Below are 25,923 nucleotides of genomic sequence, written 5' to 3'. Positions count from 1 at the left end.
TGTGTGTGTGTGTGTGTTTACATTAGCTGATGTGTTCTTAGCACTGCAATAGTTCAAATGTATAAAACTCTCACAAACCCTCACTGAGCCTCTAACGTAGGAAGATTACATGTGTACTGTAGAGTGGCGTGAACGAAGCACAGCTTATTCTTTTCTCTCTGATTCCACAGTATTTGATAGCGTTCATATATAGAGTATACTTTTTATACATTCTACTTGTATTTGTGATTGATAATGATAGATCTCAAAGATTGCATAACAGTGAATTCATTGAATCAATTGAAGATGCAGTTCTGATCAGAGAAATGTTACAAGCGATTTGTATTGAAACTTGAGCTCACAAAATTTTCTTTGAAAATTTCTTTGGTTTTCTTGAGATCCTCCTGAATTTGAAGAAACTGTCCGCATCACATCTTGTGGATTTGTGTGTCTTAAATTTTGTTACTGTGTTTGCCTTTGACAATTCCAGAAATGAACTGCTGATATGAAAATGTTACATTTTATCAAAATAAATTCTTAAGAATTTTCAACTATTTTGCCGGTCTTTTATAGTATGTTTTCCAATATTTTAACTATGCTGGTATATACATTTTGAGTGACTCCTGCTGCCTGAAGTTAGCCAGTGTCCTGTCTTTTGAGGACCTCTAGTGTTTATTGAGAGTAATGCAAGATCTGGTTCATACTTGGGCTTCACTGTGGCTGGATGCATATCTTAATGGCACAAAACTCAATCAAATCAAAACAAATTAAATAATTACTAAACCAATAAGAGAACAAATACACAAATCAATATATGCATGATATAAAATCTAATCAAATGAAGATCTAGAAACAACATTGCTGTCTACATATGCATGTGATCTGAAATTGCATACTGTAGCATTAAAATAAGATTTTATGCACTTTTGTAAATCCAGCCTAATAAAGTGAATCTATGATGATAAGCAAACCTTTCAATGTGAGAATGGCTTACAGACAACTCCTCTGCATGGACGAGACTCATAATATACATTTCACTTTCTCTTAAGAGACAGGAAATGACTTAATGGCAAACTATGAACTTGATGACTAAATAATGCAGGTAAATCAAACTGTAGGTTATATATGCATTTATTTATTTAGCAAGGAAAATGGTACACACACCAAGTCAAACTCAACATGCAGTAGTAACGTGGGCTATAAAACAACTCATCTGGTCTTAAACTTATGCTCTGAGAAATCCTTTACTATAAATCCAAGGCCATGTAGTTTGATGCCAGCAATCTAGTACAAGGTAAACATTGCTTACAGAAAACACAGTATTTGCAGTCTTAAAGTTTTATAACTTATCTTAATATTTAAATCAGAATGTTGCATATCATATATTCATATATATATATAATATCAATTCATATATATATATATATATATAATATCAATATATTTTTTATATCAAACATTTTATCAAAGCCTTTAAACCAAACCACATTGTATTAAAGCTTTACATTTTCTATACATTAATAAAGTAATTAAATGAAGCAATCAAACATCATAAAGCATGAACCCTTTTTTTTTTGGGGCATCCTCTTTGGTAGAACTGGAGTACCCCCAAAGTAGAAAATGCCATGCCAAGTGCCCCCCCAACCCCCCTTCTCTTGTTTAACTCTCCTTTCTTTTTAAATGTAGTACAGTTGTGTAGTTTTTAACATCTTGTATAATTGTTGTCCTAATTGACTAATGTTTCTTCTGATGTGATCACAATTTGATTGTCTCTAGCTGGACTTGGCAAAACAAAGCTGTTTTAGAATTCAAATTCTCTCTCTCTTTCTCTCTCTCTCTCTGTCTCTCTCTCTCTCTCTCTCTCTCTCTCTCTGTCTGTCTGTCTGTCTTTCTCTCTCTCTCTCTGTCTCCCGCTCTCTCCCTCTCAGACCTCCAGACTGACACTGGGGCCATTGCTGGTCCCCTCCAGCGGTGTATTCTCTGTGGGGCTACCGGACACTTTGTCTTCATTCCCGCCATCAGCCACCAGTGGAGTGCTCTCTGCTTCCCCCTGCTGGTGAGCAGCGGTAGTGCTGGCTGGCTGCTCGGCCTGTTTCTCCTCCGCCTGCTCTGCTGCATGGGTTTCATTGACAATGTCGATGGAGTCTCCTGCAACAGCGGCGGCAGACGCAGCTTTCACCTCTCCGTTCTGAACGGGGAAGGCCCCCTCCAGCGCATCATACAGGAACTGGTACTGCTCCTGTCAGGGACACAGCCAGGGTTGAGTGGAAACACACATGTAGCACTAAAGATACGGTGTTGCTTTTGTATACATTTCATATTATAACAGCAAACATTTACATTCACATTTTAGGCCTTTATCCAGAACAACTTGCTGCAACAAAGTGCAACAGAAGAAACCAGCTTTGATTCTTTACAACCAACATTACAAGCAACCAAAAATCAGGATCTGGGCCACAGTGCCCTTACAATATTCTTTTGACCATAGACCGACTATGTAAGAGTGAAGTGCCAGGAAAAGAAATTGAATAAGAGCAAAGAGAAGAGATTAAAGGGATTTCTAGAGCATTCAGAGTGAGTAGAGAACATATATTCAATGGAGAGAGGGTGATGTGAAGTACATTAACAATACATCACAAAAATAACTTCAACCTTTAGCTGTAGGCACAACCCACCACAGTAGACTTATAAACAGATACTAAAACATATAACTTCTAGTCTCACTATGACGCATGCAAGATAATAATTTCTCTTTAACTTTTGCAGGAATAGGAAATAATATCATTGTATGTCCATCAGCGATAAGCATATTCAGAACAGAAGTCTTGCTGACCTGTGATGCTTTCGTCTCTGACTGCTGCTGTGAGTTAAAGCCCTGAAACTTAATTTTGTGAGTCCTCTTTCTTACCCGGCCGGCGATCATGCCCTGCCTCTCCTTGCGCAGAGCCTTGGCCACCTGGAAAACGTCCACCAGTTTCTCAGTCTGAGCGCTGTCCAGCAGGTTCCACAGGGCACAGAAAACACCCGAACGGGACGAGCCATCACTGAGGAGAGGGAGTGTAAAAAAAAAAAAGATGATTATTATGATCACACTTAGTCATTCTCTTGGCCTGCCTATCCCAGCATGCATCAGGTGGGAAGCACACAGGGCTAACACAGATAGATAGACACTCACGTTCACCTATGGGTAATTTAGAGTATCTAATCCATGTTGTTGGGATGATGCGGGGAGTGCTCTCTTAACATGTTCTCTCAAAATTCAGAGGATAAATTGAAAAATACTGCATACTGCCTCTGATGCTTCAATGGATCCAACTGAAACATCTAATGTAATGTATCACAATGCAAAATACTGTAATAATAACACTGCTTTGTCATTTGTCATGGCTTTTTTGGCTTATCAGGGCTTTTCAGCCTGTGTAGCTGAAATGTGTTGTGACACTGGTTGCTCGCTCGTTGCACCGCCCTTCATTGTTCGGCAGTTAAAAACACAAATAGGTGGAAACTCCAATGGGTGGGGAGTTTTTGCTCCATGTGGTCTGTAAAGTGAGACTTGAAAGCCAGAAATGTCAGTAGTTGTGTGTGATCATTGAGTCACTGTTTTTTATCAACAGCCCTGTCAAACCCCAGCAGATATATTGTGGTCATGTTTTTGCTATGAGCCAGTAAATACCTTAGTTATACCCCCTTTAAGATACCCAGAGCACATTTTAGGTGAAGTGGTCTGACCTGCAGTGGACCACTAAGGGTGCGCTCCTTTCTGACTTGCTGCTGCTGTGGCCACAGGTCTGCTTGATGCTCTTGATCATGTCTGTCAAGTCCTGTGTTTTCTCTGGCAGCTCTCTGTTTGCCCACTTCAGGAAGTGGAACTGTTTCACTTGCCGACTCTCTTTCCTCTGTTGGTGAAAGTGGTGTGGGGTTAAGCAAAACATGTGATGTTCCTTTTGAAATTCAGGGGAAATGGCCGAACACATCACAGGCTGCCACAGAAAATCATCATATAAATAAATATTGAAACAGAGCGGACTTAAACATTAAAACTGGGCAGCGGCAGACGTTTCTTGGCTATGAAAAGCGAAGCCGTATCAACAGGGAGTGGGTTGCTGTTTAGTCACCTTGGCATGACAGATCTGCATTGTGCGGGTGATGAACGCTGCGGAGCTGTCTGTGGCTGTCAGCTCCACCTCAATGTCCCCAAAGCTTTTCTTCTCATTGTCCCAGTAGGCAGAGCAAAACTCCTATCAACAAGAAGGTACACAAAATAGAAAATAATTGTATGGATGTAATAAGTACTGCTATTTATAATAGTATAATGTATGTATGTATATGTACATATGTACACTACCAGTCAAAGTTTAGACATGCATTTTTCTTTTCTTTTTACTATTTTTCACATTTTATAATAATAGTAAAGACATCAAAACTATGAAATAACACAAATTGAATTATGCAGTGACCAAAAAAGTGTTAAACAAATCAAAACTATCTTATATTTTAGATTCTTTAAAATAGCCACGCTTTGCCTTGATGGAAAGGCAAAGGCTTTGGAAAGAAATTCATACATAGGCATCAACTTCACTATTTATATTTGTCTGAAAAAACAAACTTCAAGCATTTAAGCATAAGCCTTTAGATCAAAATGGCTTTAAGATAATGAAAAAGTACATTCAATCACGTGTGTTTAAACTTTTGACTGGTAGTGTATATATGTACTGTATGCACGTATATGTATACAAGTAGACATATTTATGTTTGGAAGTGTGTATGCATATCTATGTACCAACTACACCATGTAACCTTGTATGTGTGTGTGCTTGCTGTTATGGTTCATTTATGTGCAGGTACAGTATGCATGATATCTCAGGCACCTTATCGCCCTCATTGCAGTCGGACAGCATGACAATAGTGGTTGCTCTCTTCTGGTAAACCATCAACCAGAAGTCAGCAGTGGTGTCTGGCAGCGGGCCCTGGGCTGTGATGAAGCTGCGTGGGCTCCAGTAGCCCTGTATGGGCGAGAAAACACAGCTATCTATTGTTGTGCACAGTCCACACAAATAAAGTCTGGTTAATTTAATTAGATGTTTTTTTTAATCTTCATCTGGCTCTGTGAGAGGTGGGAGTTAATTTAGACTAAATGAGAGAACACCTGCTGCAACAGGAAACATGGTTAGAGAACACAATTTGTCACAAGAATAGTCATTTAAATATACAATACAATCCGGTGTGTGGAGGAATGGGTTACAGAATTAGATGAAAGTGTCAATACGGTAACATACGTCAATGTGGGAGGCGTTGATGTATTTAGTGGACTCCTCATCCTCTTCATCCGATGAGTCATCCTCGTCATCATCATCCTGGTCACTGTCATGACTGCTTCCGTCATCTAGCTTCACCAGCACTCGGTTGTAGTCGTCTGAAAGTGGCATTTTGAGTATGTTACAACTTGAATTTGAAATACTAACTATGCACTGCTAATTATTTGTGCGTTGATAGATATCTAGTGTTTGAGGCCATCTCTGACACTTTCACTGGTACACCTTTATTCATACCGCCTTACTGGGAAAGCTTCTCTACTTTTTATGTGTTTTTACTATACAGATCTGGAAGGGCAGTACTATATATACATAAACATACCACTGACCTCTATCCAAAATGTCTTCTAAACCAGGACAGGACACAAAATGAGCTAATCCTCTCTGTGCTGAACTGATACTCACATGGGATCACAGATGAGAAGCGATTCTTCTTCTTGTTTTCCTCGGTGATCCCTGTGTTGAATGTCCTCCAGTTTTTATACTTGGGGAGTCTCTGAATTGCAACACAGAAAGAGTTTTCGTTGTTAATTTTAAAGATTAATTTCCTCCACATAAAGTAATAAGACAGGGAAGAAGGATAACATGAGAGAAGGAGTATTAAGGAGTATTGAGGAGGAGAAAACAACATGAAGGACTTGTAGAAGAGAGGGGAGTATTATTGTCATACACTTACAAAATTCGTTATACAATTATACAAAATTACAAAGTGGCACATTTCTGACTACATAGAGATCTGACTATATAAAGATGTTATCTTTGGACGTCTTTTTTGAGTGCATGTGTCCAACTTTTATATTTGCCTTGGTGCTGTTTCTGGCCAAGACGTTTTTGATCTCAGTGGGACTACCTGGTTAAATAAAGGGTAAATAAAATGAATTTAAAAAAGTGTCCTACCTCGAACTCTTCCTCTATCAGACTGGGCTCATTGCTGGAGTTTCTCTCTTTGAGCGTGCCCAGTGTGCTGTGGAGCTCAGGCAGGGTGATCTCTGTCTCTCCAAACTGGTTGTGCTCTATCAGTGCCTGGTGAATCAGGATGTACTGGGCCTGCATGAGGACACAAGCACTTAAGTAAACACACATTGACATGCAGTATGGAGACAGAACACACACACACACACACACAGGACTACACACTGAATGTGCAATCCACATCTTAATTATCTCAAAGTCTGCCTCTCCTTATCTCCTCCCTAAAATTTTCAACATTCAGATTCACAAACACAGAAAAACACATGTATATATGCATGTAGGCTACGCTTGCAAAAACACAAATCACACACACACACGATAGCTGAAATATTATCTAAAATGACGTCTTACCTCTACTTGAACCATGAGGCACCTCTGTCTGCGGAGTCTGACTATGTAGCCATAGATGTCCACTCTCCCCTCTGCCTCCAGACCCTCCATCATGGCATCAATGCCAATGTAGGTGCCTGTCCTGCCCACCCCCGCACTGCACATGCAGAGAAATGACATCATACATTTTACTGCACACATCTCTATCAGTGGCAAGCAAGGACGAGGTTGAGAATTAGTTGGGAGGTGAAGAGAGGTGAGAGGAGGCCTGATGTGGCCCCTGATTCCCACTTGACGTCCCTTTAGAGTCCACAAGATATAGGGAGGAACAAGTGTGCCTGAAAAGACACTTGACTGAAGCTGCTGTATGTGAACTGTGTGAAAAAGGATTGTATACATTAATAAAAAAGTGCTCTGGTTAAACTATCCCCATTGGGCGTGCAAGATTAGGGTTAAGAAGTAAGTACAGAATATGCGGTCCACTCTATGAAGCCTAAAAGTAAAGACGAGTTTTTATTTTGACATTTTGAATTGACTTGTATGTACCTGCAGTGGACGACGATGGGTCCGCTGAAGAAGTTCTTGAAGGCGTTGACGCGCCGCCTCAGCTTCAGGAGGAGGTGCGGCTCTCCTGGGACGCCGTGGTCTGGCCAGCTGATGAACTGGATGTGGGTCACCTCCCTCTCTGAGTTCTTTTCCCTCTTCTGAACACACACATACACATGCACAGATGGTTACACAAGTATCGCATGGTCATACGAACGCACACTCATGCATTCACAAATGCATAAACGCCTGCACAAACACATGCATATGCACACACAGACGCATGAATATATGTATGTGTTACTTTGTAGAGGAAAAGATACACACCCAGAAATGCATGCATGCCCACAAACATGCTCATGCTCAGGCACACACACACACACACACACACACGCACACACACACACACGCACACCACATATACACAGAAACGGAAACCAAAATTGTGTCAGGGCGGATTGCAGCTCAGCAGCTCTTTGAAGCCCTTAACAAGAAATAAGCAGTGACTGCAACGCTTCTGTTAGTCTCTCTGTTGGAGACTCACGTTGGATAGGCTGAGATGGCGGATGGTGTAATCAGGACAATGATCCTCTCCGTTCAGTTTCACTATAAACTCCTCAAAGATCTCTGTCTCTCGCTCTGGGGATGGCCAGTACTGCGCACACTTGACCTGCAGGACAACATGTCAGAGAACAGACAGTCAATAACACCACAATGTCACAAATCAGCAACATGTTAGGCCATGCCAGATTTATTTATCAAGCATTTGTGTCAAATGCAATTAAAAACAAGAGAAAATAAGGAATATTAAAAACAACAGATTGAATAAGTACACTAAAAACTGCAAGAAATGCGTGTGTGAAAAGAGTGTGTGCATGTGTTTGTGTTTGTGTGTGTGTGTGTGTGTGTGTGTGTGTGCGTGTGTTTGTGTGTGTGTGTGTGTGTGTGTGTGATATACATGTGTGAAAACATAAGTGAATGACGGACTGCGGGAAACATGAAAAGATAGGAATGGAAAATTCATTCAAACATCTTATTTATACTAAGAACAGTCAGTTCCGGGCAAACTTCTTCTTTATGCTGACACATAAATTAAACATTTGACCGGTAATAATAAAAACTCATATCAGCTCTATAGCAATCATACTAACATCAATATATCACATACTGTACAACTTAACATTGTAGCCACATAGGGGCAATTCTTGTTTTTTTTCTGTAATGTTTTACTAATGATGTAATTTTCCTCTGCTGCATCCTGACATGACTGTACATGATAGTTTCATGTCAACATAATCAAAGTCAACAAAATACTACTGTTCTTACCCTGTTTCCCTCTTCACAGCGTGTTACCATGACGATGATAGAGGACTGTTGCTCCCATATCATCCTCCAGAAGTCACTCACGGTTTCATCCTTCGGCCCTACAACACACACACACACACACACACACACACACACACACACACACACATACATACGCGCGCGCACACACACACACACACACACTTAGCATCAACCATAAATATCAAGTGCAGTTATTAAGTGTGTAAAGAATATGAGAACACTGCTTTACCTTGAGCTGCAATGTACTTCTTACATTCCTTGAATCCCTGTAGTAGGAAAGCAATTGATGTTCAGCAGGTGTGTATTGGAGTACAGTCATGAACTTTGCTTAGATTACCACAGATACCACTAAAAACATGTGCTGTTCGACATTGGTGTGTCCCTTCAGCATGACTGTTCTTATTCACAGTAGGCTATTATAGTATTTATTATGATGATTATTATGATGTAGTAGTAGCAGCAGCAGCAGCAGTAGTAGTAGCAGTAACAATAGTAGTGACAGTAATATTAGTAGCAGTAGTAGTAACAATAGTAACAACAGTAGTAATAGTAGTAGTAATAGTAGTAGTAGCAGTGGTAGTAACAGTAGCAGTAGCAGTAGTAGTAACAACAGTAGTAATAGTAGTAGTAACAGTAGTAGTAGCAGTAGTAGTAATAGTAGGAGCAGTAGTAGCAGTAACTGTAGTAGTAGTAGTAGGAGCAGAAACACTAGTAGTAACAGTAGTTAACAGTAGTAGTAGTATCTGGGTGTTTTCCATACATCAATGAAGCTGGCGTTGATGTAGTCGCATCCTGCCTCGCCATTTCCTGTGGTCAGCTGGACGCGGTTGTAATCATCTGGGACACGAGAGAAAAACAAAAGACACGCTGTCACTCATTGAAGACATTTATATGAATTGGTTAATGCTTTTATCCAAAGGGCATCATATTAATTTGAGCCCACTTTAATGCGAGGGCCTCTGTGGGAATCAAACCCAAGGTAACCATTGCTCTACCATTGAGCTACTCGGCACCAAAACAGTAAACAGAGAAGACGGCCTCCCACTCACAAGGCAGGATGTCCACATAGCGGTTCTTGGTGGCATTGCAGGCCTTCTTGGCCTCTTTCACCGTGTTCCTGGAGAAGATTCTGGGGATGCTCTGAAAGCAGGCACAAACTGTGTGAGCTGCAATTGCCAAAGAGCAATACAGAGCAAAACCACTTTCACACTGTTTGTACATCCAGCTAGTCTGAGTTTATAGGGTGCGAGGGCAGTTTATTCCTGGATTCAAATGCGGTCTGGGACCTTTGTTACATGTCATCCACCTTTCTCTCTCTCTCTCTCTCTCTCTCTCTCTCTCTCTCTCTCTCTCGTCTCTCTCCACTGTAAACTATCCAATACAGCAGAAATGCAAAAAAACAATCCTAAAACACACAATACAGATTCCAAATTCACCTGAAACTCAGCCAGGAAAAGCCTTCCTTCATCAGCGATCTTCCTCTTGTAGGCATCCAGCAGGACTTCTGCAGCGATTGGCTCGACATTCAGCAGGTTCTCCTCATCATCTACGAACCAAACCAGTCAGCAAATAACAGTGCTTTCAAGCACGAACAGGAAATACTCTATCTTCTAGTTTGTAACTTGTAGTGTAGTTCACAAACATACAACACAAACAGGGTTGGCTAAGTTACATTAAAACTGCAATCCATTACACACCATTTTGAACCAGACGATTTATTCCAAAATGCTGTAATACTCCAATAATCCCCATCTGTCAACCATTATGTCAAGATGTGGAAAATGATATTTGAATTTCTCACTTTCTATTTATGATCTTAAAATAAAAATGCATGTTTTTTTGCTCTTCAAACATGCCTTTAAATGATCTAACAAGTAAACTACAATTTTTTAAAAAGTAAAATCCGATGACTGTATTTTTCTGTGTAACTGTAACTGAATATAGCTACCAACTAGTCATAATCAGATCACTATAATCCAAAACAGATTACAAACATAATAGTTGTTGCTGAATGATATTGTTGTTTATTGCCTACTCAAACCCCTACTGTAGAAAAAAGAAGAAAGCCAGTGTCTACTCACTTGCTGTTGGAATGAGCACCAAATGTTCACCCAGGTCGCTGTGGAGAAAATACTGAAGTTTGGTTTCATATAGTTTAAATTGTTCCTATATGGCATAGATTAGTGATGCTCTCTCCAGTCTTTGAGTTGGTTGAGGAATTCAATTCAAATGAGGCCTCAAAAGAAAATTGTGTCAAACATTTTTGAAAATAAAGAGCAGTAATGCTACTCCTGAACTGTAAATGAAATAAAACATAACGGTATACTCCTCATGTGTCAAATAATCAAAATGTCAACGTAATCTAACAACATGGTGATTCTTGACTTTATAAATGGCATAACACATGCAGACCTATCTCTGTAAAACAAAACAGAAGCAGTGTGAGATGCAGAATGATCCTTACTGGGACTTCTTCCGCTGCAGAATGAAGATCTTGTAGAGAACCAGAAGCAGGGCCACAGATGTGAGGATGATGAGGAAGACCAGAATACCAATGACAGCTTTGTCATTGTCTGTAAGAAGATAGATATGATAGCAGGAAATCGAAGAGGTGGCATTTATGTTAGAGATATAATGTATAGAACTGTAGGTGTATACTGAATATCAGAGTAAAATGTTTGAAAATGATTTAACTGAGCAGTATAGGACAATATGGCATGAAGTAAGTGAAACAGCACATACAGAGAGTAGTAATGTGTTTGTCCACAGAAAGGCTTTTTAATTCTCCGTTGGACACAGTCACCTGGGAAGACGGTACATCCCATTAGCAGGAATTATGGCACTATTTGAAATATGAGGAATTAACTGGAAACTAGTCTTGTGAAACCAAAAAAGATTATACATACCGTCAATGTGTATTTTGTAGAGTAGCTTAGACCCGTGAATTCAAAATCGCATGCTTTATTAATTTGTTCAGTATCGTCACTACTTGGAGAAAGGCGTGCTATGTATGTCTTTTTTGTCTTCAGCCCATTCAATTTACCAGGATATTTACATGTTACTGTAAAAGCATTATTCTCTGTCCTAGAAAATGTGATGTCACCCTTGCGGACCGGCTCTGGTACTGTAAGACATAACAAGTGAAGAGTAAAGACACATTTTCCTTCAGATACAGTATTGTATGCTTACTTACATACAATTTAGAGTGATATTTTACTTTGGTATGACAACAGCTTTAACTCAGCTTTACCCAGTTTAGTTTAGTTACTCATATGTGTCATCACCAAATATTGGCTGTCCTAGTCCTGGGTATCAATAGTGATTGTATACATATGCCTTCGGTTTCCTTTCTGTAAATTCAACTTTTTAACAGATATACCACAGCTTGGTAACCAAGTGTAATTTACATGGCTTGGATTAGTGTGTAATGTATAAAATGTATGATTGTTATACATAAGGCATGTTGGCAGTCTATCCAGGAATGCATGACATTCTATTTTATCACTGGCATTCAACATTATTTGCTCTATAAAATTGTTGGATGTTTTACCTAAATCCTATCTAGCTGAGAACTGGTGACAAAAAGATGCAAGGACAGACACATCCACACTGATTAATGCTGAGTAAATCTTGTGCTAAGTCAATCTTCCAAATGCAATGTTCCAAATTCCTATAATACAGTAATACTAATACTACAAATATTTATATTTGCTGTATAGCACTCAACAAAGTTTTCTTCTTCTTCCAAAATATTATTATGAAATACTGCCAACACTGAATGGTCTCAACTAAGCAATCAGAAAGACATCTACTTTTATTGTCATACACTTATCTTAATTTGACATTCAACAATATATACAGTACATAATCTTGATAAATACTCAACTCTAGTTCAGATTTTAATAGTCTCTTTGTATTGGTATAGGTGTCCAAAGTAATTTTCCCCAAAAAGCATTTTGTTGGCTACTTACCTCCAACCGCAGTTTGGATATTATATTTCTTAGCTGAGTCGGGAACGGGATTGTTGTTGTACAAGGGTTGTACTTGGCAATCATATTTGGTGAATGGTTTCAATCCAGTAAAATTACATGGACTTTTGGTGGCATTCAGTAACTCTGGCCTTTCTATAAAAATGACATTACATGAAAAATGACAATGTAAAACAATTTTCATTAGCTGTTTTGGGCTGGATGAGTGAATGGCAACAGGAAAATCAGGAAAAGATTTTTAGACTGAACATTGCATTTATAAAGTTAAAGGAACACACCAAGTTTTTGTGAGATTGGCCCATTGGTCAACTTACCCGTTAAGTGATGAGAATATAGACACCAACATCATACATGTGTCCCCGATAGATCAATAGCACTGGTACTCCATGTTAACACTTTAGCATACACTATGTTGACTGATGGTAGGCGACTAGTATTACCTCAAAATAAGAAGAGCGCCCTTTTAGTACTAAAAAGTTGTTAATAGTTTTTACTATATGGCCTGTAGACTCAGAAATAAAAAAAGGAAATATTACTGTAATATCACTGATGTAACCATGGTTTTTAATTTTGGAACTATTCCAAGTGTGCAACCGCCTATTCATCCCCTGCGCAGTGAGTTTTAGGTGTACACACAGTCTCACATGCCCATCACATTTACTTCCTATAGAAACAGTACCTGATAGTTCAAGTATATTAGTATTTCTGTATCATACTTCATGTAAATTTGATGAATCCCCTACACAAAACTTGACTTGGCAGATCATCTAAGATTACTTACGACATAGTGTGTTAGCATGGAGCACCAGAGCAAACAATTTACCAGGGATGCATGGATGATTTTGGTGTCTACAGTATGTTTTCATCACTCAACAGGTAAGTTGACCAACCGGCCAATCTCCCAAAAACCCAGTGTGTTCCTTTGAAAAAGAAGAAGGAGAAATTAGAGTTAATTTTGACATACTGGTTTCCTGATCAGTACAGTTGCAGGCGTATGAAAGGTCCGGGGTGGCATCTTTACAGCTCATGCTGTTGGTGTCCCAACTCAACATAATGGAGTTATTGGTTAGCTTAGGCTCCTTGATGGATATGGAAAAAGCTGTTGGACACAGAATCAGACATCTGTAAAACTGAAGTAATAGCTGGTCCTCTCCATTACTCCACTGTAACAGAGGGCACAAACTATCAATATCCAGAGGAAAACTGATTATCAACATACCGCACTTAATCTCGACGTCGATAGTAGTTGTCTTGTTTGTGCTGACATTGTTGTAATTGATCTGACCAGTGCAGTTGTACTTTGTGAAGGGCTTCAGCAGAGACACATTCTTGATCACATTGGACTTGCCAAGTTCTGAGAGGGCAGAAAGTTAACAGTCATTTCCCAAACAATTATTTGATGTACCACAGTGCCTATGAGCAGTTATCTTTGTCTATAGATGAGGACATGGGGAAGATTTATGGGGCACTAATATTGCAAAGAAAATCCCCCATTCAGCCACTTAAATATAATTAGAAGGCACTCAGAAAGCGCATGCTTCGCCAACACTGAACAAATCTCCAACTTGCTGCTACACTCAAAGTCATCATTCCTATCACTTACATTTGCAGTTAACTTGATTTCTCTACCCTGCAAACATAAATATAGGATTTGGAATCAAGTCTCTATCTCCGTTAGTTTCATAATTATGGCAAAAAAAAACGTTAATCTACTAATGGCGGAAATCCCAGATCCGGATGACCACCAAAATCTAATCAGGCCTATCTGTCCACCAAATTCATGGAAATCCGTTTCTAAGTTTTTGAGACAAATAAAACTAACAGGGGCAGAAACAATTGGCAATTGAGGTAAAAAAAAAAAAAAAAAAAAAACCCAACATTTTAATCTTATTTTTACCCTCAAATAGGCTATGAGACATTACTGAGAAGTCAATTCTAATTTTTCCACTTACGCTGACAGGTGTAATCGATGGTAAGATTATCACAGTTTTGTGATATATTTGTTTCTATTTTCGCAGGAAGTCGATCAGGAGGAGTCGGGATGATTTCCTTTGGATTTAAGAGATTTGCTGAAAAAATGAAAAAAAAAAAAATGTGTAGATGAAACATGTTAAAATGAGGCGTACGTACACCATAATACAAAATACAGGTGAAATCTCTTGTACATACCAACACTGACAGTTCGACGTACAGGAAAGGAACAGTTTCCTGAAGTGAAGGTTCTAGTCAAATCTGAACAAAGGTCAGTGTACTTGAACTTGATACAGAATGCATTCTTGCATTGCTCGGGTTGAGTAGATTCATTTCCTGGTAGTGCAGAGCTGATATCCCATTCACTCCGATAACAAAGATATCCAGGGAGGCAGTCAACATTCTTAATGTCACCTTCAACTGAAATGCATGAATGTTGCATGAATGTTAAAATTTCTCTTCCACTTTCACATTCTCCCAATTCTGAGATTAAAAAAGTAAGATGCCATACAATAATTAGAAATGTTTTTTTTTTACTCACTTATTTTATTTGTCATCAGAGGTTTCTTTCCGTTGGGCTCGCAGGGCGTGTAGTCACCATTACCATTATCAATTTCCACATTATGCTCATACATAGTACAGGGCTTCAGGTCTTTGGTAACATTCCACACGTTTTTGGAAGAGTTTTCGATTAGATTTCTAGATGAGCCTAGTTCAGTAAGATTTAAACTGTAGTTCTTAGCAGTGGCGCTATTGATGTTGATCTCAAAGCCAAACCTGATTGCTGTAATACTGTATGAACCTGCACACAAAATAAAGAATCATCAGTCTCTTGGTGAATGTGAACCACCTGGTGTCATTTTAACCTCAAACATTTTTGTTCATGTAGATGCTGTATATGTTGAAATAGGATAAAATCCAAATGTCCAATAGCTTCATATCCATTGCATTCATTGGAAAGTAAGAGAGAAATGCAGATACTGTAAACTACTGTAATTAGTTCACATGTGTGAAAGGATGAGATGGATTATCTATTAAAAAATGAAACTGATACTCACACTTTGGGGGGCCTGGAGGATATAATAAATTATAAGAGAGAGAGATTAGAGAACAATAGCAAGTGACATTAATGTATGATTATATAATATAGGGCATTTGGACGATTCTTAAGCAACTTACAAGTAGACTATGGCAAGTGCATGTATTTTAGTAACTGTAACCCCAGTCCTGGCAGTGTTAGTGCCATGTAATGTCTACTGAGCTAAATGAGGAAACTCCAACCTGCAGTGGTAAGGTTAGGTGTTATGGTGGTGGGTTGTGTGACTGGAGGTGAGGTCTGGTTGTGAGTGGTGTTTGCTGGACTGCTTGTGGGTAAGTTCTTGTTTAAGGTGCTTGCAGGGTCAGAAGAAGCTGTAGGGTGGAGGACATGATCGCGGTCACTTTCAAAGAGAAAATACCATAATTCCAACATAATTCTAAGCAACATTTAAGAATACTGTCATGCTAAATGCAATGCTCACGTGGCTGATGAAACTGTGAACTGAGGCTGAATACGTTACCACGGGTGGTAGTTGCTAAATTGGATGCCTGGGTTGAGGAGTTTGAGGTGCGTGGAGGTGTGAGGGCAGTTGTCGAGATGCGTGGAGGTGAGGCTACTGAAGGTTTATTGGCATTTGTTTTGGTGCTTGGAGGTAAGGTGGTATATGAGTCGATGCTTGGAGGTGAGGGGCTCGATAAAACAGCTGCATTCCAAAAAAAAAAAAAAAATCACAAACACAATATCACAATAACACCCTCTACATCCTTAAATGTGCTATATGTAGCAGACCACATTTCCCATAAACCCTGATGCTTCTCATCACAAAAACGATTTCGCTACTTGTCCCTTTATGTCTCTATATTTGTGTCTATAAAAGAGGAAGAGGTCCCAGTTTCCATCAAAGCATTTTGTGGCAAGAGGTAGCATAACCCTCTGTCTCTGACTTGGTTTCTCTCTCTCCCTCTCTTTCTGACAATACACTGCAAAAAACAGCCATCTTAACAAGTCACTTAGTCTCATATTGAGCCTCCAAATCTTATTTTTCTTAAACCAGGAGAACAATTCTGCCAATGGGGTGAGATAACTCCACTTGTTTCTAATGCAGTTTCACTTGTTTTAGGAATTTTGTAGAAATTAGTGTCAGTATCTTGAAACAAGTCAGAATAAGGCAAAATCACTGCACTACTATCAAGGAAATTACACTTGATTCTATAAAATTCTTGAAACAAGTTGATTTGCATTGGAAACAAGTGAAATTATCTAACTCCACTGGCAGATTTTTTCACTCACTTCAAGAAAATTACAATTTTAGGACTCAATAATAGACTAAATGACTTGTTAAGATGGAGATTTTTTGCAGTGTAGCAGTCTCACCTGCGGTGCTGGTGTCACTGCTGTTGATACCAGTTGTGGAAGCTGTTGTGGACAGAGGTGGCAGAGTGAGTACAAGAGGGCTGTTCTGAAGGGAGATGAGTAGATATGCTTTGTCATTGGTAGACCGACGGAGACTCAAAGACAACAGGAGACAAGTTGTGAATTATTGGGAAACCCCTGTGGTCCTAGTAGATAAGGTGCACCTTAATCTCACGTAACAACACTTCTGGCTCAAGCAACAGAGGTCTGGAGAAATTCTCATCATAAAACATGGGATGACGAGACCTTGCTGAGCCAAGACAGCACTGATTGGCTCTCAGTTTGAAATAGGATTCTTGTACAAACCACTGGTACTGTCAGCTTTAGAGCAAGTAGAACAAGGTAGAACAAGTTTCCATCATTAGCTTAGCTACAATGCTACCTACTTTGCAGAATAGATTTGAGTTAATATACGTACAAACTCTTTGGGTAAATTAAACGAGCTAGATGAAAAATTTGAAACAAAACGTTTTGCCAAAAGTATGCCCTTTACACCAGATCGTGTCGATGAAGCCTTTACAGGTTCTCAGCTAGAAGACTCTACTGAGCAACAGATGTTTACCAAGAGGCTATGGTAAAAGTTTGATTCATCAAAATTCGTTTCTATAGCTATATATCAAACTCATTGATAACAAAACCACAAGCACCCGATAAAATGTAAGCAAATTTTCCCTTAAAACAAAGTCATGACCAAGCAGCCTTCCTCTCTATCATTCATGAGTAATACATTGTTATTGTAGTGATCACACTATTAGGAAAATAACTGTGCATCAATTTGTTTTCATTTAGAGGTGCCATGCTCCACCCCAGCAAAATTTGACTGGTTTAAATGATGATGACTGCCAATCGTCACCGCCCGTTTCTAACCAACTATTGTGTTCGAGGGCGTTTTCACACCTATTGTTTATTTGCTTTGTTTCGAATCAGCGACTAATTTGTTACAATGTTGCAGTTAACCTTTGGTTAAGTTTCTTTTCACACAGCAATATTTCTAAGCAGAATAAGAGTGCTATGTGTGATCAAACTGGTCCCTCATTGGTCAGAATGCGAATCAAGGCTGCATCTTGACAACAATGTGTTGCTGCATTTGATTCGACAAAGACACGCTGCTTCCAGGTAAGGCATCATGCATAGCGAGTTCGGTCCTTTGGCTCGAATTGCATTCTCACTACCAAGGAACCATGCCAGAGTTCGTTCGGAAGCGGACTGAGACCAGCCTCTCAAGATGGTCTCAGTCTGCTTGTTTTGGTCCGCACCTGAGTGCAATTGCTGCGCTCATATATGCCAAAACAAACCGAACTTGGGGGGGAAACGCTCCAGGGTCCAAAATAAAGGCTCCAAACGAGCTAGGTGTGAAAACACCCTAAATTTCCATCGTTTGAGGCATGGCTATGTGAGATTATGTGCACCTAAACACCACAGACCTAAACCCTAACTGATCTTAGAAACACACAATTCACCCTCCCCCACGCTGAACATGCATGTAAAACACATCCACTATAAATGTTATAAGAAAGGCTGATCAAGATCCAGTGAAATGAACTGATCAAGATTCTCTTTGGGAAGCCAGATTTTACAGGAGGTTAGGAAAGTAGTCAATCGCATCAGCAGTTCAGCCTTTCTTCTTGACTCATGCCAGCCTTGGAGGCACTTCAACCAAGCTTAGCTGGTTGGGCTTTAGCTTGGCATCAAAGCAAGCTAACCAAGAAATGATTGATAATAAGTAATAATAATGTTAACAAATAATAATAAGAAATAAGACATTCCCAGATATGCTAAAAATTACATGCAAAATTGCCTTTGCAGTGACTTTAGATAGGGTTAGCTTGCTGGCTAACAAAGAGTTTGTTACAGCTAGCGATGCTAAACTGCACAGTTGCTTGGCTTGGGAAGAGGCTGGTGACTTGTGATTGGCTGAACGATCAGGGGCAGAATGAGCCTTACAGGCTGCAGCCTCAGAGTCAACCATGGGGGCAAAATGACAGACAAACCAGTACTTGACAAGGTAGCCTACGTTATTTGCATTTTAAGGCATTGTGCTAATTTCATGAACTTTGGGAGACCAGGCTGGCTTTGGTGCTGCTGCTGCTGCTGTGGGGTGATGAGACAGAATGAAGTGAGTGTGAGGTAGCAGGTGGAGGCTGAAGTGAAGGCATGACACAGGTACTGGACTGGTTACAGACTGGTTGGATAATTAAGTCATGTGGTAGATCAGTTCTGTACATTGTACTGCAACTTACCCGATGTAGGCAGGGACTGACCTAGAATTACAAAAGAGAAAAAAAATGTCTGAATCATCCAAAGTCTTCCACATTGCAGCATTTATTCAAGTCATGAAGGAGAGTGTAAGACTATGCAAAAAAACCCCAAAAAAACTCACAAACAGTGCATTTGATTTATTTTTTCTGTTCTGTTTTATCTGAAATAAAAGACATCAAGGCATCCACTTCCTTCCAACTCTGTTAAACTCTCCCTGCGGGCCTAAGCATTATCTAGTCAAAAGAGGAAAGGATGTTGCTCGAAGTGACAATTTTCATCAGAACTTCTGTATATGTGAGGCAGTGAGGTACAACCTGGTTGCTATGATAATGCGGCAAAGAGCCTGAACACTATTTCAGAAGGCTAACCACTGTTTCCTGTCTTGCATTGAAACCCAGCACCTCCCCAGACTTACAAAATTGACTTGGTTTCAGTTTGGCCAGATCTCAGGCTCTTAAACACAAATACGAATCTATAAAAAATTGGTCTGAAATTTTTAAACAATGAAAGCAAACACCGTGGCAATAGAAACTGCCAGCATCAGGCTGTAAGAGACTTTCTCTCTTATAATCTTGTTTTTAGTCAAACTAACACCAAAAGTATTTTTCTGTGCTGTACAGTGTTCCCAAAAGTCAGTTAGAATACAAATAACAAAGATCAAGTCCATCCTCTGCGACAGTACTTGAATTTTGCTCCACTACGGACTGAATAAGTCTATACAGCTGAGAAAAAAAATACAGAATGCAGTGTAGTAAGACCACAGGGAGCCTTTATTTAAGCTTTACTTTTGTAATGCAAAAAGAATCCACTGCAAAAAATATCCATCTTAACCAGTGTTGACATGTGTAAATAAAAAACTGGTCATAATGATCATAATAAGGCAACCACCAATATAAATAAAAATTAGATTAAATCTTCAGAAACACATTAAGTTATGCTTTTTTCCCCTTAAAAGATTCTTTCCTGATATAATATACAGTAAATATATATATATATATATATATATATATATATATATATATATATATATATATATATATATGTGTATATATAATATAAATATAATATAACTTAGATCAGTTTGACACTGCTTAGTATTATGTATACTATGACTTTATGCCATAAAAATTAATTTCAGACTTCTAATTCTATTTCTGCAAATTAAAATGTGAGTTTAGGTGGGTTTGCCTTCCACTGTATCCCTGATCTTAACAAGTCATTTAAGTACATTTCTAGTATCGAGGCTTAAAATATAATTTTTCTTAAAACCTTAACTGATCTGCCTTGTTTCAAGATATTTACACTTTTTATTTAGAAAATTCCTGAAGTGAAACCTCATTGGAAACAAGGAATTATATCACGCCATTGGCAGAATATTTCACTTGCTTTAAGTAAAGATCTTCTAAAATATGAGACTAAGTGACTTGTTAGTCCCTGCCACCAAAGATATATAACCGTGTTACTTGTCTTGTCCTTTCTCACAGGACATTAAAATTGAAGCGATGAGTAGCAGTGACAGGCGGGCGGCAGAACAATGAGACTCAGGATGTGGTTTAGCTCATCCCTGGTTCACTGCATAGAGAGAGATGCATGCTCTCTGCAATGACATTTCACTGCTCCAAACAACCTGTAGATGCCTATTTTGAGTTTGGGGATGGACGATTTCAATTGTTTATGTGACTGGATGGGAGATACAGTTGTGCTCATGAATATGTTGAATAACTGATGGCAAAACCCTATCCAATATAGTTTTACCGTAACTATTTTGTTTTAGCCAGAATTTTTGCACCACATTAATCCCATTAAAGAGAAAGCTGCCATTATTAACAAAAAACCCAAATAGAGTCATTGCTTCCAACACAGGTGGCCTGCATTAATTTCAGAGTGCTTAATTGTTTAGAGGAAGTTCTCTGTTTTAAAATGGCCGACTACTTTTAAATGGAGGCTCGTTGGCTCTCTGGATGCTTTCTTTTTCAGTGGCTGCAGGGCCAAGGCGGGGTGTGAAACTGAAGTGTGACATTCACTGTTACATGGGTGGGTGAGCCGTGTACAATTCAGTCAGAAGTCAGTCAGAGTCAGAAGTGTGTGTGTGTTCATGCTAGCGAGTGTTCAAGTGTTCAAGCATGACAGAAAGATGCACAGGTAGAGAGAGAAGTATTGGGATAGAGACGAAGAGGTGGAGAGAGAGAGGACATAGAAATGCAGGTATTTTGTGCAGGTCAAAGGTCACAGTTAAGTGCCAATCAGAACTCTAATTCTCACTAATGCCTATCCTGGAATTGATTTAACCAGCCTGACATACTGTAATAACTCTGTGTTCTTCTATGTACTGTATCTGTCTCTCACATATCAGCTGTTGTCTCTGTCACTCTGTATCTCTTTCTCTGTCTCTCCTTTCTCCTCTTTTTTACATTTACCATAATAATGTGTTCCGATTATGACAAGCACAGTCCCCCTCCTCCCAGAAACTGTTTTAATCGTGCAGCACGATGAATATTTCCGACCTCACTTCTTCATTTTGAACCTCATGGTTCCCCTTTTTTTTTTTTTTGGTAAATTCTCAAGTCATTTACTTGTGCTCTTGCTCAGTCTGCTCTGCTCTGCCAGGAAACACAGCCGACACGGAAGTGGTCGAGCAGCGTTTTGATCGCACAAACTCTGTCCCGCTGCAGCCAGAGCACGCTTCAAAGTCGGAGTGGCACACAGTTTCTCTCATCAAGCTTGACTTTACAAATGGAAGACTGTGTGTGGAAACTAATGCATGCAAGCTTTATTTTACCCCGGGGCTACGCTGACCCCAAGTTCATTCTAAGCTCTTATTCTACGGAATCATGTATCATTTCACTAATGTACTGAGAGGGAATTGAAATGAATTCTTTAACTGACAAGGGCAGCATAGCAGAATAGGACAAGTTGAACATTAGTCACACTGACTAGTGTATGTGTATCTTTATCACTACATTATGTCTGCTATACAGTGTTATGACAGAACACCATCAGATGCATATTTGTCATCCAAATAAATAGTGGGTGATTCAAAAGTAGGTATACATTTTTACACACATTATTAATACTAATATTTTTGCTGTTTTCAGGTACATGTATTATTTATGGACTATTGAATGTTGAATTATTTTGTTAAATCTAAGTTGTTTTTCATTATCAATATTATGATTATTATTATTATTAATAACAACAATAATAATAATAATAATACAAATTGCATGCCTACTTCTGAAATACCCAGTATCTCAACTATGGAAAGTCATGGTCAATCAACAGAAAAGTGAAGGAAAATATTGAGACACCATGTCTGTTCACGCATTGTACCACAATGACTCACCCTGCACACTGGCTGAGAAACATGTTAGAGAGACATGACAAATATTGACCCTGATGCTCTTACTGTAGATAACAACACTAGCCGATACATCTTGATCTCTGCTAGAAAGGATGAACAGAGCGAGAGGGAATATGTTCAGCTCACACATGTTTAGAAATGTGTAAGCTGGAAATAGAAGAGTGATTGACATGTGGCAGAGTGACAGGCCTCTGAGTGATGCTGGAGGCAGTGAGGGGGGATTGAGTTGGCACACGCACATACACATGCGCACACACAGGCATGGAGATACACACACACACACACATACACACACACTCACATGTGTATTTGTTCACACACATATGCCACACGCGCACACTCATACAGCCACTAGGGTTGAAGTCAACTATCAGTCTCTCCTTTCTCAGAAGGAGAGCTTGCAGGGACACACCCCGAAAAGTGTTCTCATCTCTGACAGACAAACCTCACACACACACACACACACGCATGCACGCACGCACACACACACACACACACACACACACACACACACACACACACACACACGCACACACACACTCGCACGCGAACAGTGCCAATGTAGAACAGAAACATGTTTGCAAAAATTCCCATGGCTTTTCACCAAAGGAAAGAACCCATTTAGAGAGTTCTGCTTATTAAGAGCAGTCTTTGATGGAACATAACTGTTTCTGCATTTGCCAAAAGGCTTGCAAACCTGTCACTTTTGACTTCCCACATGACAAAAGAGGCATCATATTCTCATCAGACTGTGTTGCGTTGTCTTGTTTTTTGGGATTTGAAAAAAGTTTAAGAAATACTGTTCTTATGGAATAACACAAAAAACTAAAGCGGGGTACAACTCAAAGACACGATACATGGCTTGTCATTTCTGCCTTCTGGTTTTACATCACATGATTATATTTTATGTGCTTATGTTTTTCAATTTTCCAAAAAAAAAAACATCAGTTGCCTCTGCCGACAGATTCATATCTCTATCTCTGACATGACAAATGTGTCGCCTCCTCACTCGCTCATCAACCATACGCTACAACTAGAAAGCAGTTCCTGAAGTTAGCAGTTTTGATCAGAATAATGGACCTTATCATCTGTGGTACATTATGTTTTTTTTTACATCATTCAGAGAATCAGCTCTTTTGCCTCTAGAAGATTTTCAGATGACAGAATACTAGGACACAACTTCACAAACCGCGATAGTCTTCCCACTGTCCTTTTTATAAAGAAGGTAACGCTGTTGCCATCGCAGGCGGCTACTTACAGTCGGCCAAACCAATCAGCCCAGCAAAGAGCAGCAGGATCTTCAGTCCACAGAGACCTGCCATATCCAGGAGTCAGGGTGTGTGTGGCCAGACACCATACGTCCTAGTGGGGACCAACAGAGGACATTCACACACCACCAAAAAAAAAAGTTGTATTTCCTATTCTTATTGAATCGCGAAGAGAGAAATAAGTCTAAATGGTGTCTAATTTTTTAAAGCTACGTACGCTTTCTGTCTGGACTTATCAGTTGACACAGCTTCCTGAACTTGTTCCCCAAACCCTAGACCTCGCCTCTGGTTTCAAGTCGAGCGAGTCGGAGTGATGTCACAGAGTCTTCCTCCACCTTACCTTTTCAGAGACAGGAAGTTTCATTTCAGCTAAGCCACTAAGAACAGGAAGTCCTCTCTCATCTAATCCTCACATCTCTTTTCTCAAGCATGTAAACCCTCTGACTTACAAAAAGAAAAGCACGAAGCTTAGCTTTAGGGTGAAGCTTTATGTCTACAGACTTTTACTCATCTTCAAAGGTAGTGGCTGGCGTACTGTATTAGACTTTTACACACATGCTCAATGCACGGATGGTTTCAAACCCACAGTTTAGTCCTATATTAACAGACACGGTAAAGAAGGGAATAGCAGGTTTGTATGTTCTTTACACACATGGAAGCCTCCAGGATAGTGTGCCTCGTCTTCCTCGTTGGTAGACTTTTGTTCTAAAGCCAATGCGTACTGGGAGTGTGGGTAGATACACAGCGTCACAAGGGCTTTCAGAGACACGAGACATACGATAGTGAAACTTTTTTGCGCTCTCCTTCTTTCTGTCTGACTCCTCTCTGCTCTTAGGCTTGCAGGCCTAGTTTGGCCATGCATTAAAATACACACGAGGAGCTATAGCACTGCAATGTACAAGATGAGAGGTGCAGTCTCTTCTCTCTCACGCTTTGTTCGGCCCTTTTTCTCTCAGTCTAAAGGAAGAAAAACGCGCGGCCATTGGCTCCAGAAGTGGATTTCTTCATTTCTGCTGTTCCCTCTGTGAAATGCGTTTATGTGGATGTTAGATCTCTTCAAAGTCATTGATCACGCGTGGTGTTTGATCAACACACTCTGCCTCGGAGCCCAAAATGCTTTACTTCTGTTTACATACACAAGAAAATGGGGGATAAAAGAGGAAAGAGAGGAGGAGAGAAGCTCTCCAGGGAATAAGACAGCCGCTTTAGAAAACAAGACTCACACACTGGGTGGCGAGCGGATGTGAATCTGGATGAAACACACAGTCAGCTATTTCATACAGTTATCCAAAATAATACACGCAACTAAACAGACCCATTAGTCAGTCAGTTTATACAATTATACATTGAATTGATACAGGCTCTTATTTTTTACTTTACCTTAGATATAGATGCAGATGTGAATCTGAGTGAGGTGGCAGGCTGAATCTGTATGATATACAGTCCAGAAAAACAAAGGAATACACAGGCAAGACCATATAGATCAAGGCATTTTTAAACATTATATTGAATAAATGGAGGTGCTTATATTTTGATTTTTATTTCTATGCCATATGATATCTGTATGGAAATCATTTTGAGCCAGAAACCCTGCAGGCTCTGTAATTAGTTTTCCGTCAAATAGCTCACATTTTTAGTATGCAGATCTAAATATAGATTTCCTCTTAGACCAGTGAAACAGACGCTATTTGGATGTTTCCACTTCTTGACAGTATAGATTTGCTGTAATCAGGGAAGTAGCTCTTGAGCAAGCAGCTTAATGCTCACGCAAGCCAAATGTAACTTTATATATTTAACCAATATGAGAATGACATAAAGGTTTGACCAACTGTGTGTGTTACTGTATGTACAGCACCAAGCAAGTCCTGTTTAATGTAGTGCAATTCATCCAGCAGAGTCACTTACTGTTTACTATAAGATGCACATTTAGACATGGGGGATGGCTTGGTCTATGGCGACACATGTGGTGCCTCTATTGCCCCACCACTGTCTTTATATGTTTATTTCAATGGATTTAGGGCATTCCACTCTATTTGACTGAATGAGCTCTTCATAAAGGGAATGACACCATGTGTTACGATAGTGTTGAGTATAAATTGTCATGTTCTGTTTACATGTTTACAGTGTTGCCTTGTTG

General features: G+C 39.5%; 1 protein-coding gene across 5 annotated transcripts; it reads right to left on the bottom strand.

Annotated features, from left to right (window-relative positions):
- Nucleotides 1-1,092: 1,092 nt before the first annotated feature.
- On the bottom strand, nucleotides 1,093-24,102 carry ptprc (protein tyrosine phosphatase receptor type C). Of its 5 annotated transcripts, XM_071520363.1 has the most exons (33): nucleotides 24,004-24,102; nucleotides 23,777-23,880; nucleotides 19,139-19,159; nucleotides 16,860-16,901; nucleotides 16,006-16,188; nucleotides 15,728-15,856; nucleotides 15,505-15,516; nucleotides 14,988-15,248; nucleotides 14,645-14,866; nucleotides 14,428-14,544; nucleotides 13,695-13,829; nucleotides 13,440-13,574; nucleotides 12,458-12,610; nucleotides 11,393-11,610; nucleotides 11,229-11,289; nucleotides 10,951-11,059; nucleotides 10,568-10,605; nucleotides 9,923-10,032; nucleotides 9,536-9,626; nucleotides 9,247-9,323; nucleotides 8,716-8,752; nucleotides 8,466-8,563; nucleotides 7,684-7,809; nucleotides 7,140-7,297; nucleotides 6,615-6,750; nucleotides 6,189-6,338; nucleotides 5,697-5,787; nucleotides 5,256-5,392; nucleotides 4,848-4,982; nucleotides 4,095-4,217; nucleotides 3,709-3,875; nucleotides 2,888-3,023; nucleotides 1,093-2,218 (listed from the first exon to the last, which is right to left on the bottom strand). In XM_071520363.1, the coding sequence occupies exons 2-33, from the start codon at nucleotides 23,838-23,840 to the stop codon at nucleotides 1,904-1,906; spliced, it is 3,987 nt and encodes a 1,328-aa protein (XP_071376464.1). In that variant the 5' UTR covers nucleotides 23,841-23,880; nucleotides 24,004-24,102; the 3' UTR covers nucleotides 1,093-1,903. The 5 variants fall into 5 exon arrangements, with proteins under 5 accessions (XP_071376464.1, XP_071376465.1, XP_071376467.1 ...); XM_071520364.1 differs by lacking the exon at nucleotides 16,006-16,188; XM_071520366.1 differs by lacking the exons at nucleotides 15,728-15,856; nucleotides 16,006-16,188.
- Nucleotides 24,103-25,923: the final 1,821 nt, after the last annotated feature.

Source organism: Centroberyx affinis, unplaced genomic scaffold, assembly GCF_046629955.1.
Source record: "Centroberyx affinis isolate AG114_WGS23_722 - 3 ecotype Tasmania unplaced genomic scaffold, CSIRO-AGI_Caff_v1 ptg000793l_1, whole genome shotgun sequence".
NCBI classification, from domain to species: Eukaryota; Metazoa; Chordata; class Actinopteri; order Beryciformes; family Berycidae; genus Centroberyx; species Centroberyx affinis.
The sequence above is the reverse complement of the archived record's forward strand: the minus strand, read 5'-3'. Positions and strand labels throughout refer to the sequence as shown.

Bases quoted from the DNA above. Each gene is read 5' to 3' on its own strand.
- ptprc (XM_071520363.1), bottom strand. From the start codon at position 23,840: ATGGCAGGTCTCTGTGGACTGAAGATCCTGCTGCTCTTTGCTGGGCTG. The intron at 19,160-23,776 runs GTAAGTAGCCGC...TTGTAATTCTAG, and splicing joins GCTGATTGGTTTGGCCGACT to GTCAGTCCCTGCCTACATCG. The intron at 9,627-9,922 runs GTGAATTTGGAA...GCCTGCTTTCAG, and splicing joins TTTTCCTGGCTGAGTTTCAG to AGCATCCCCAGAATCTTCTC.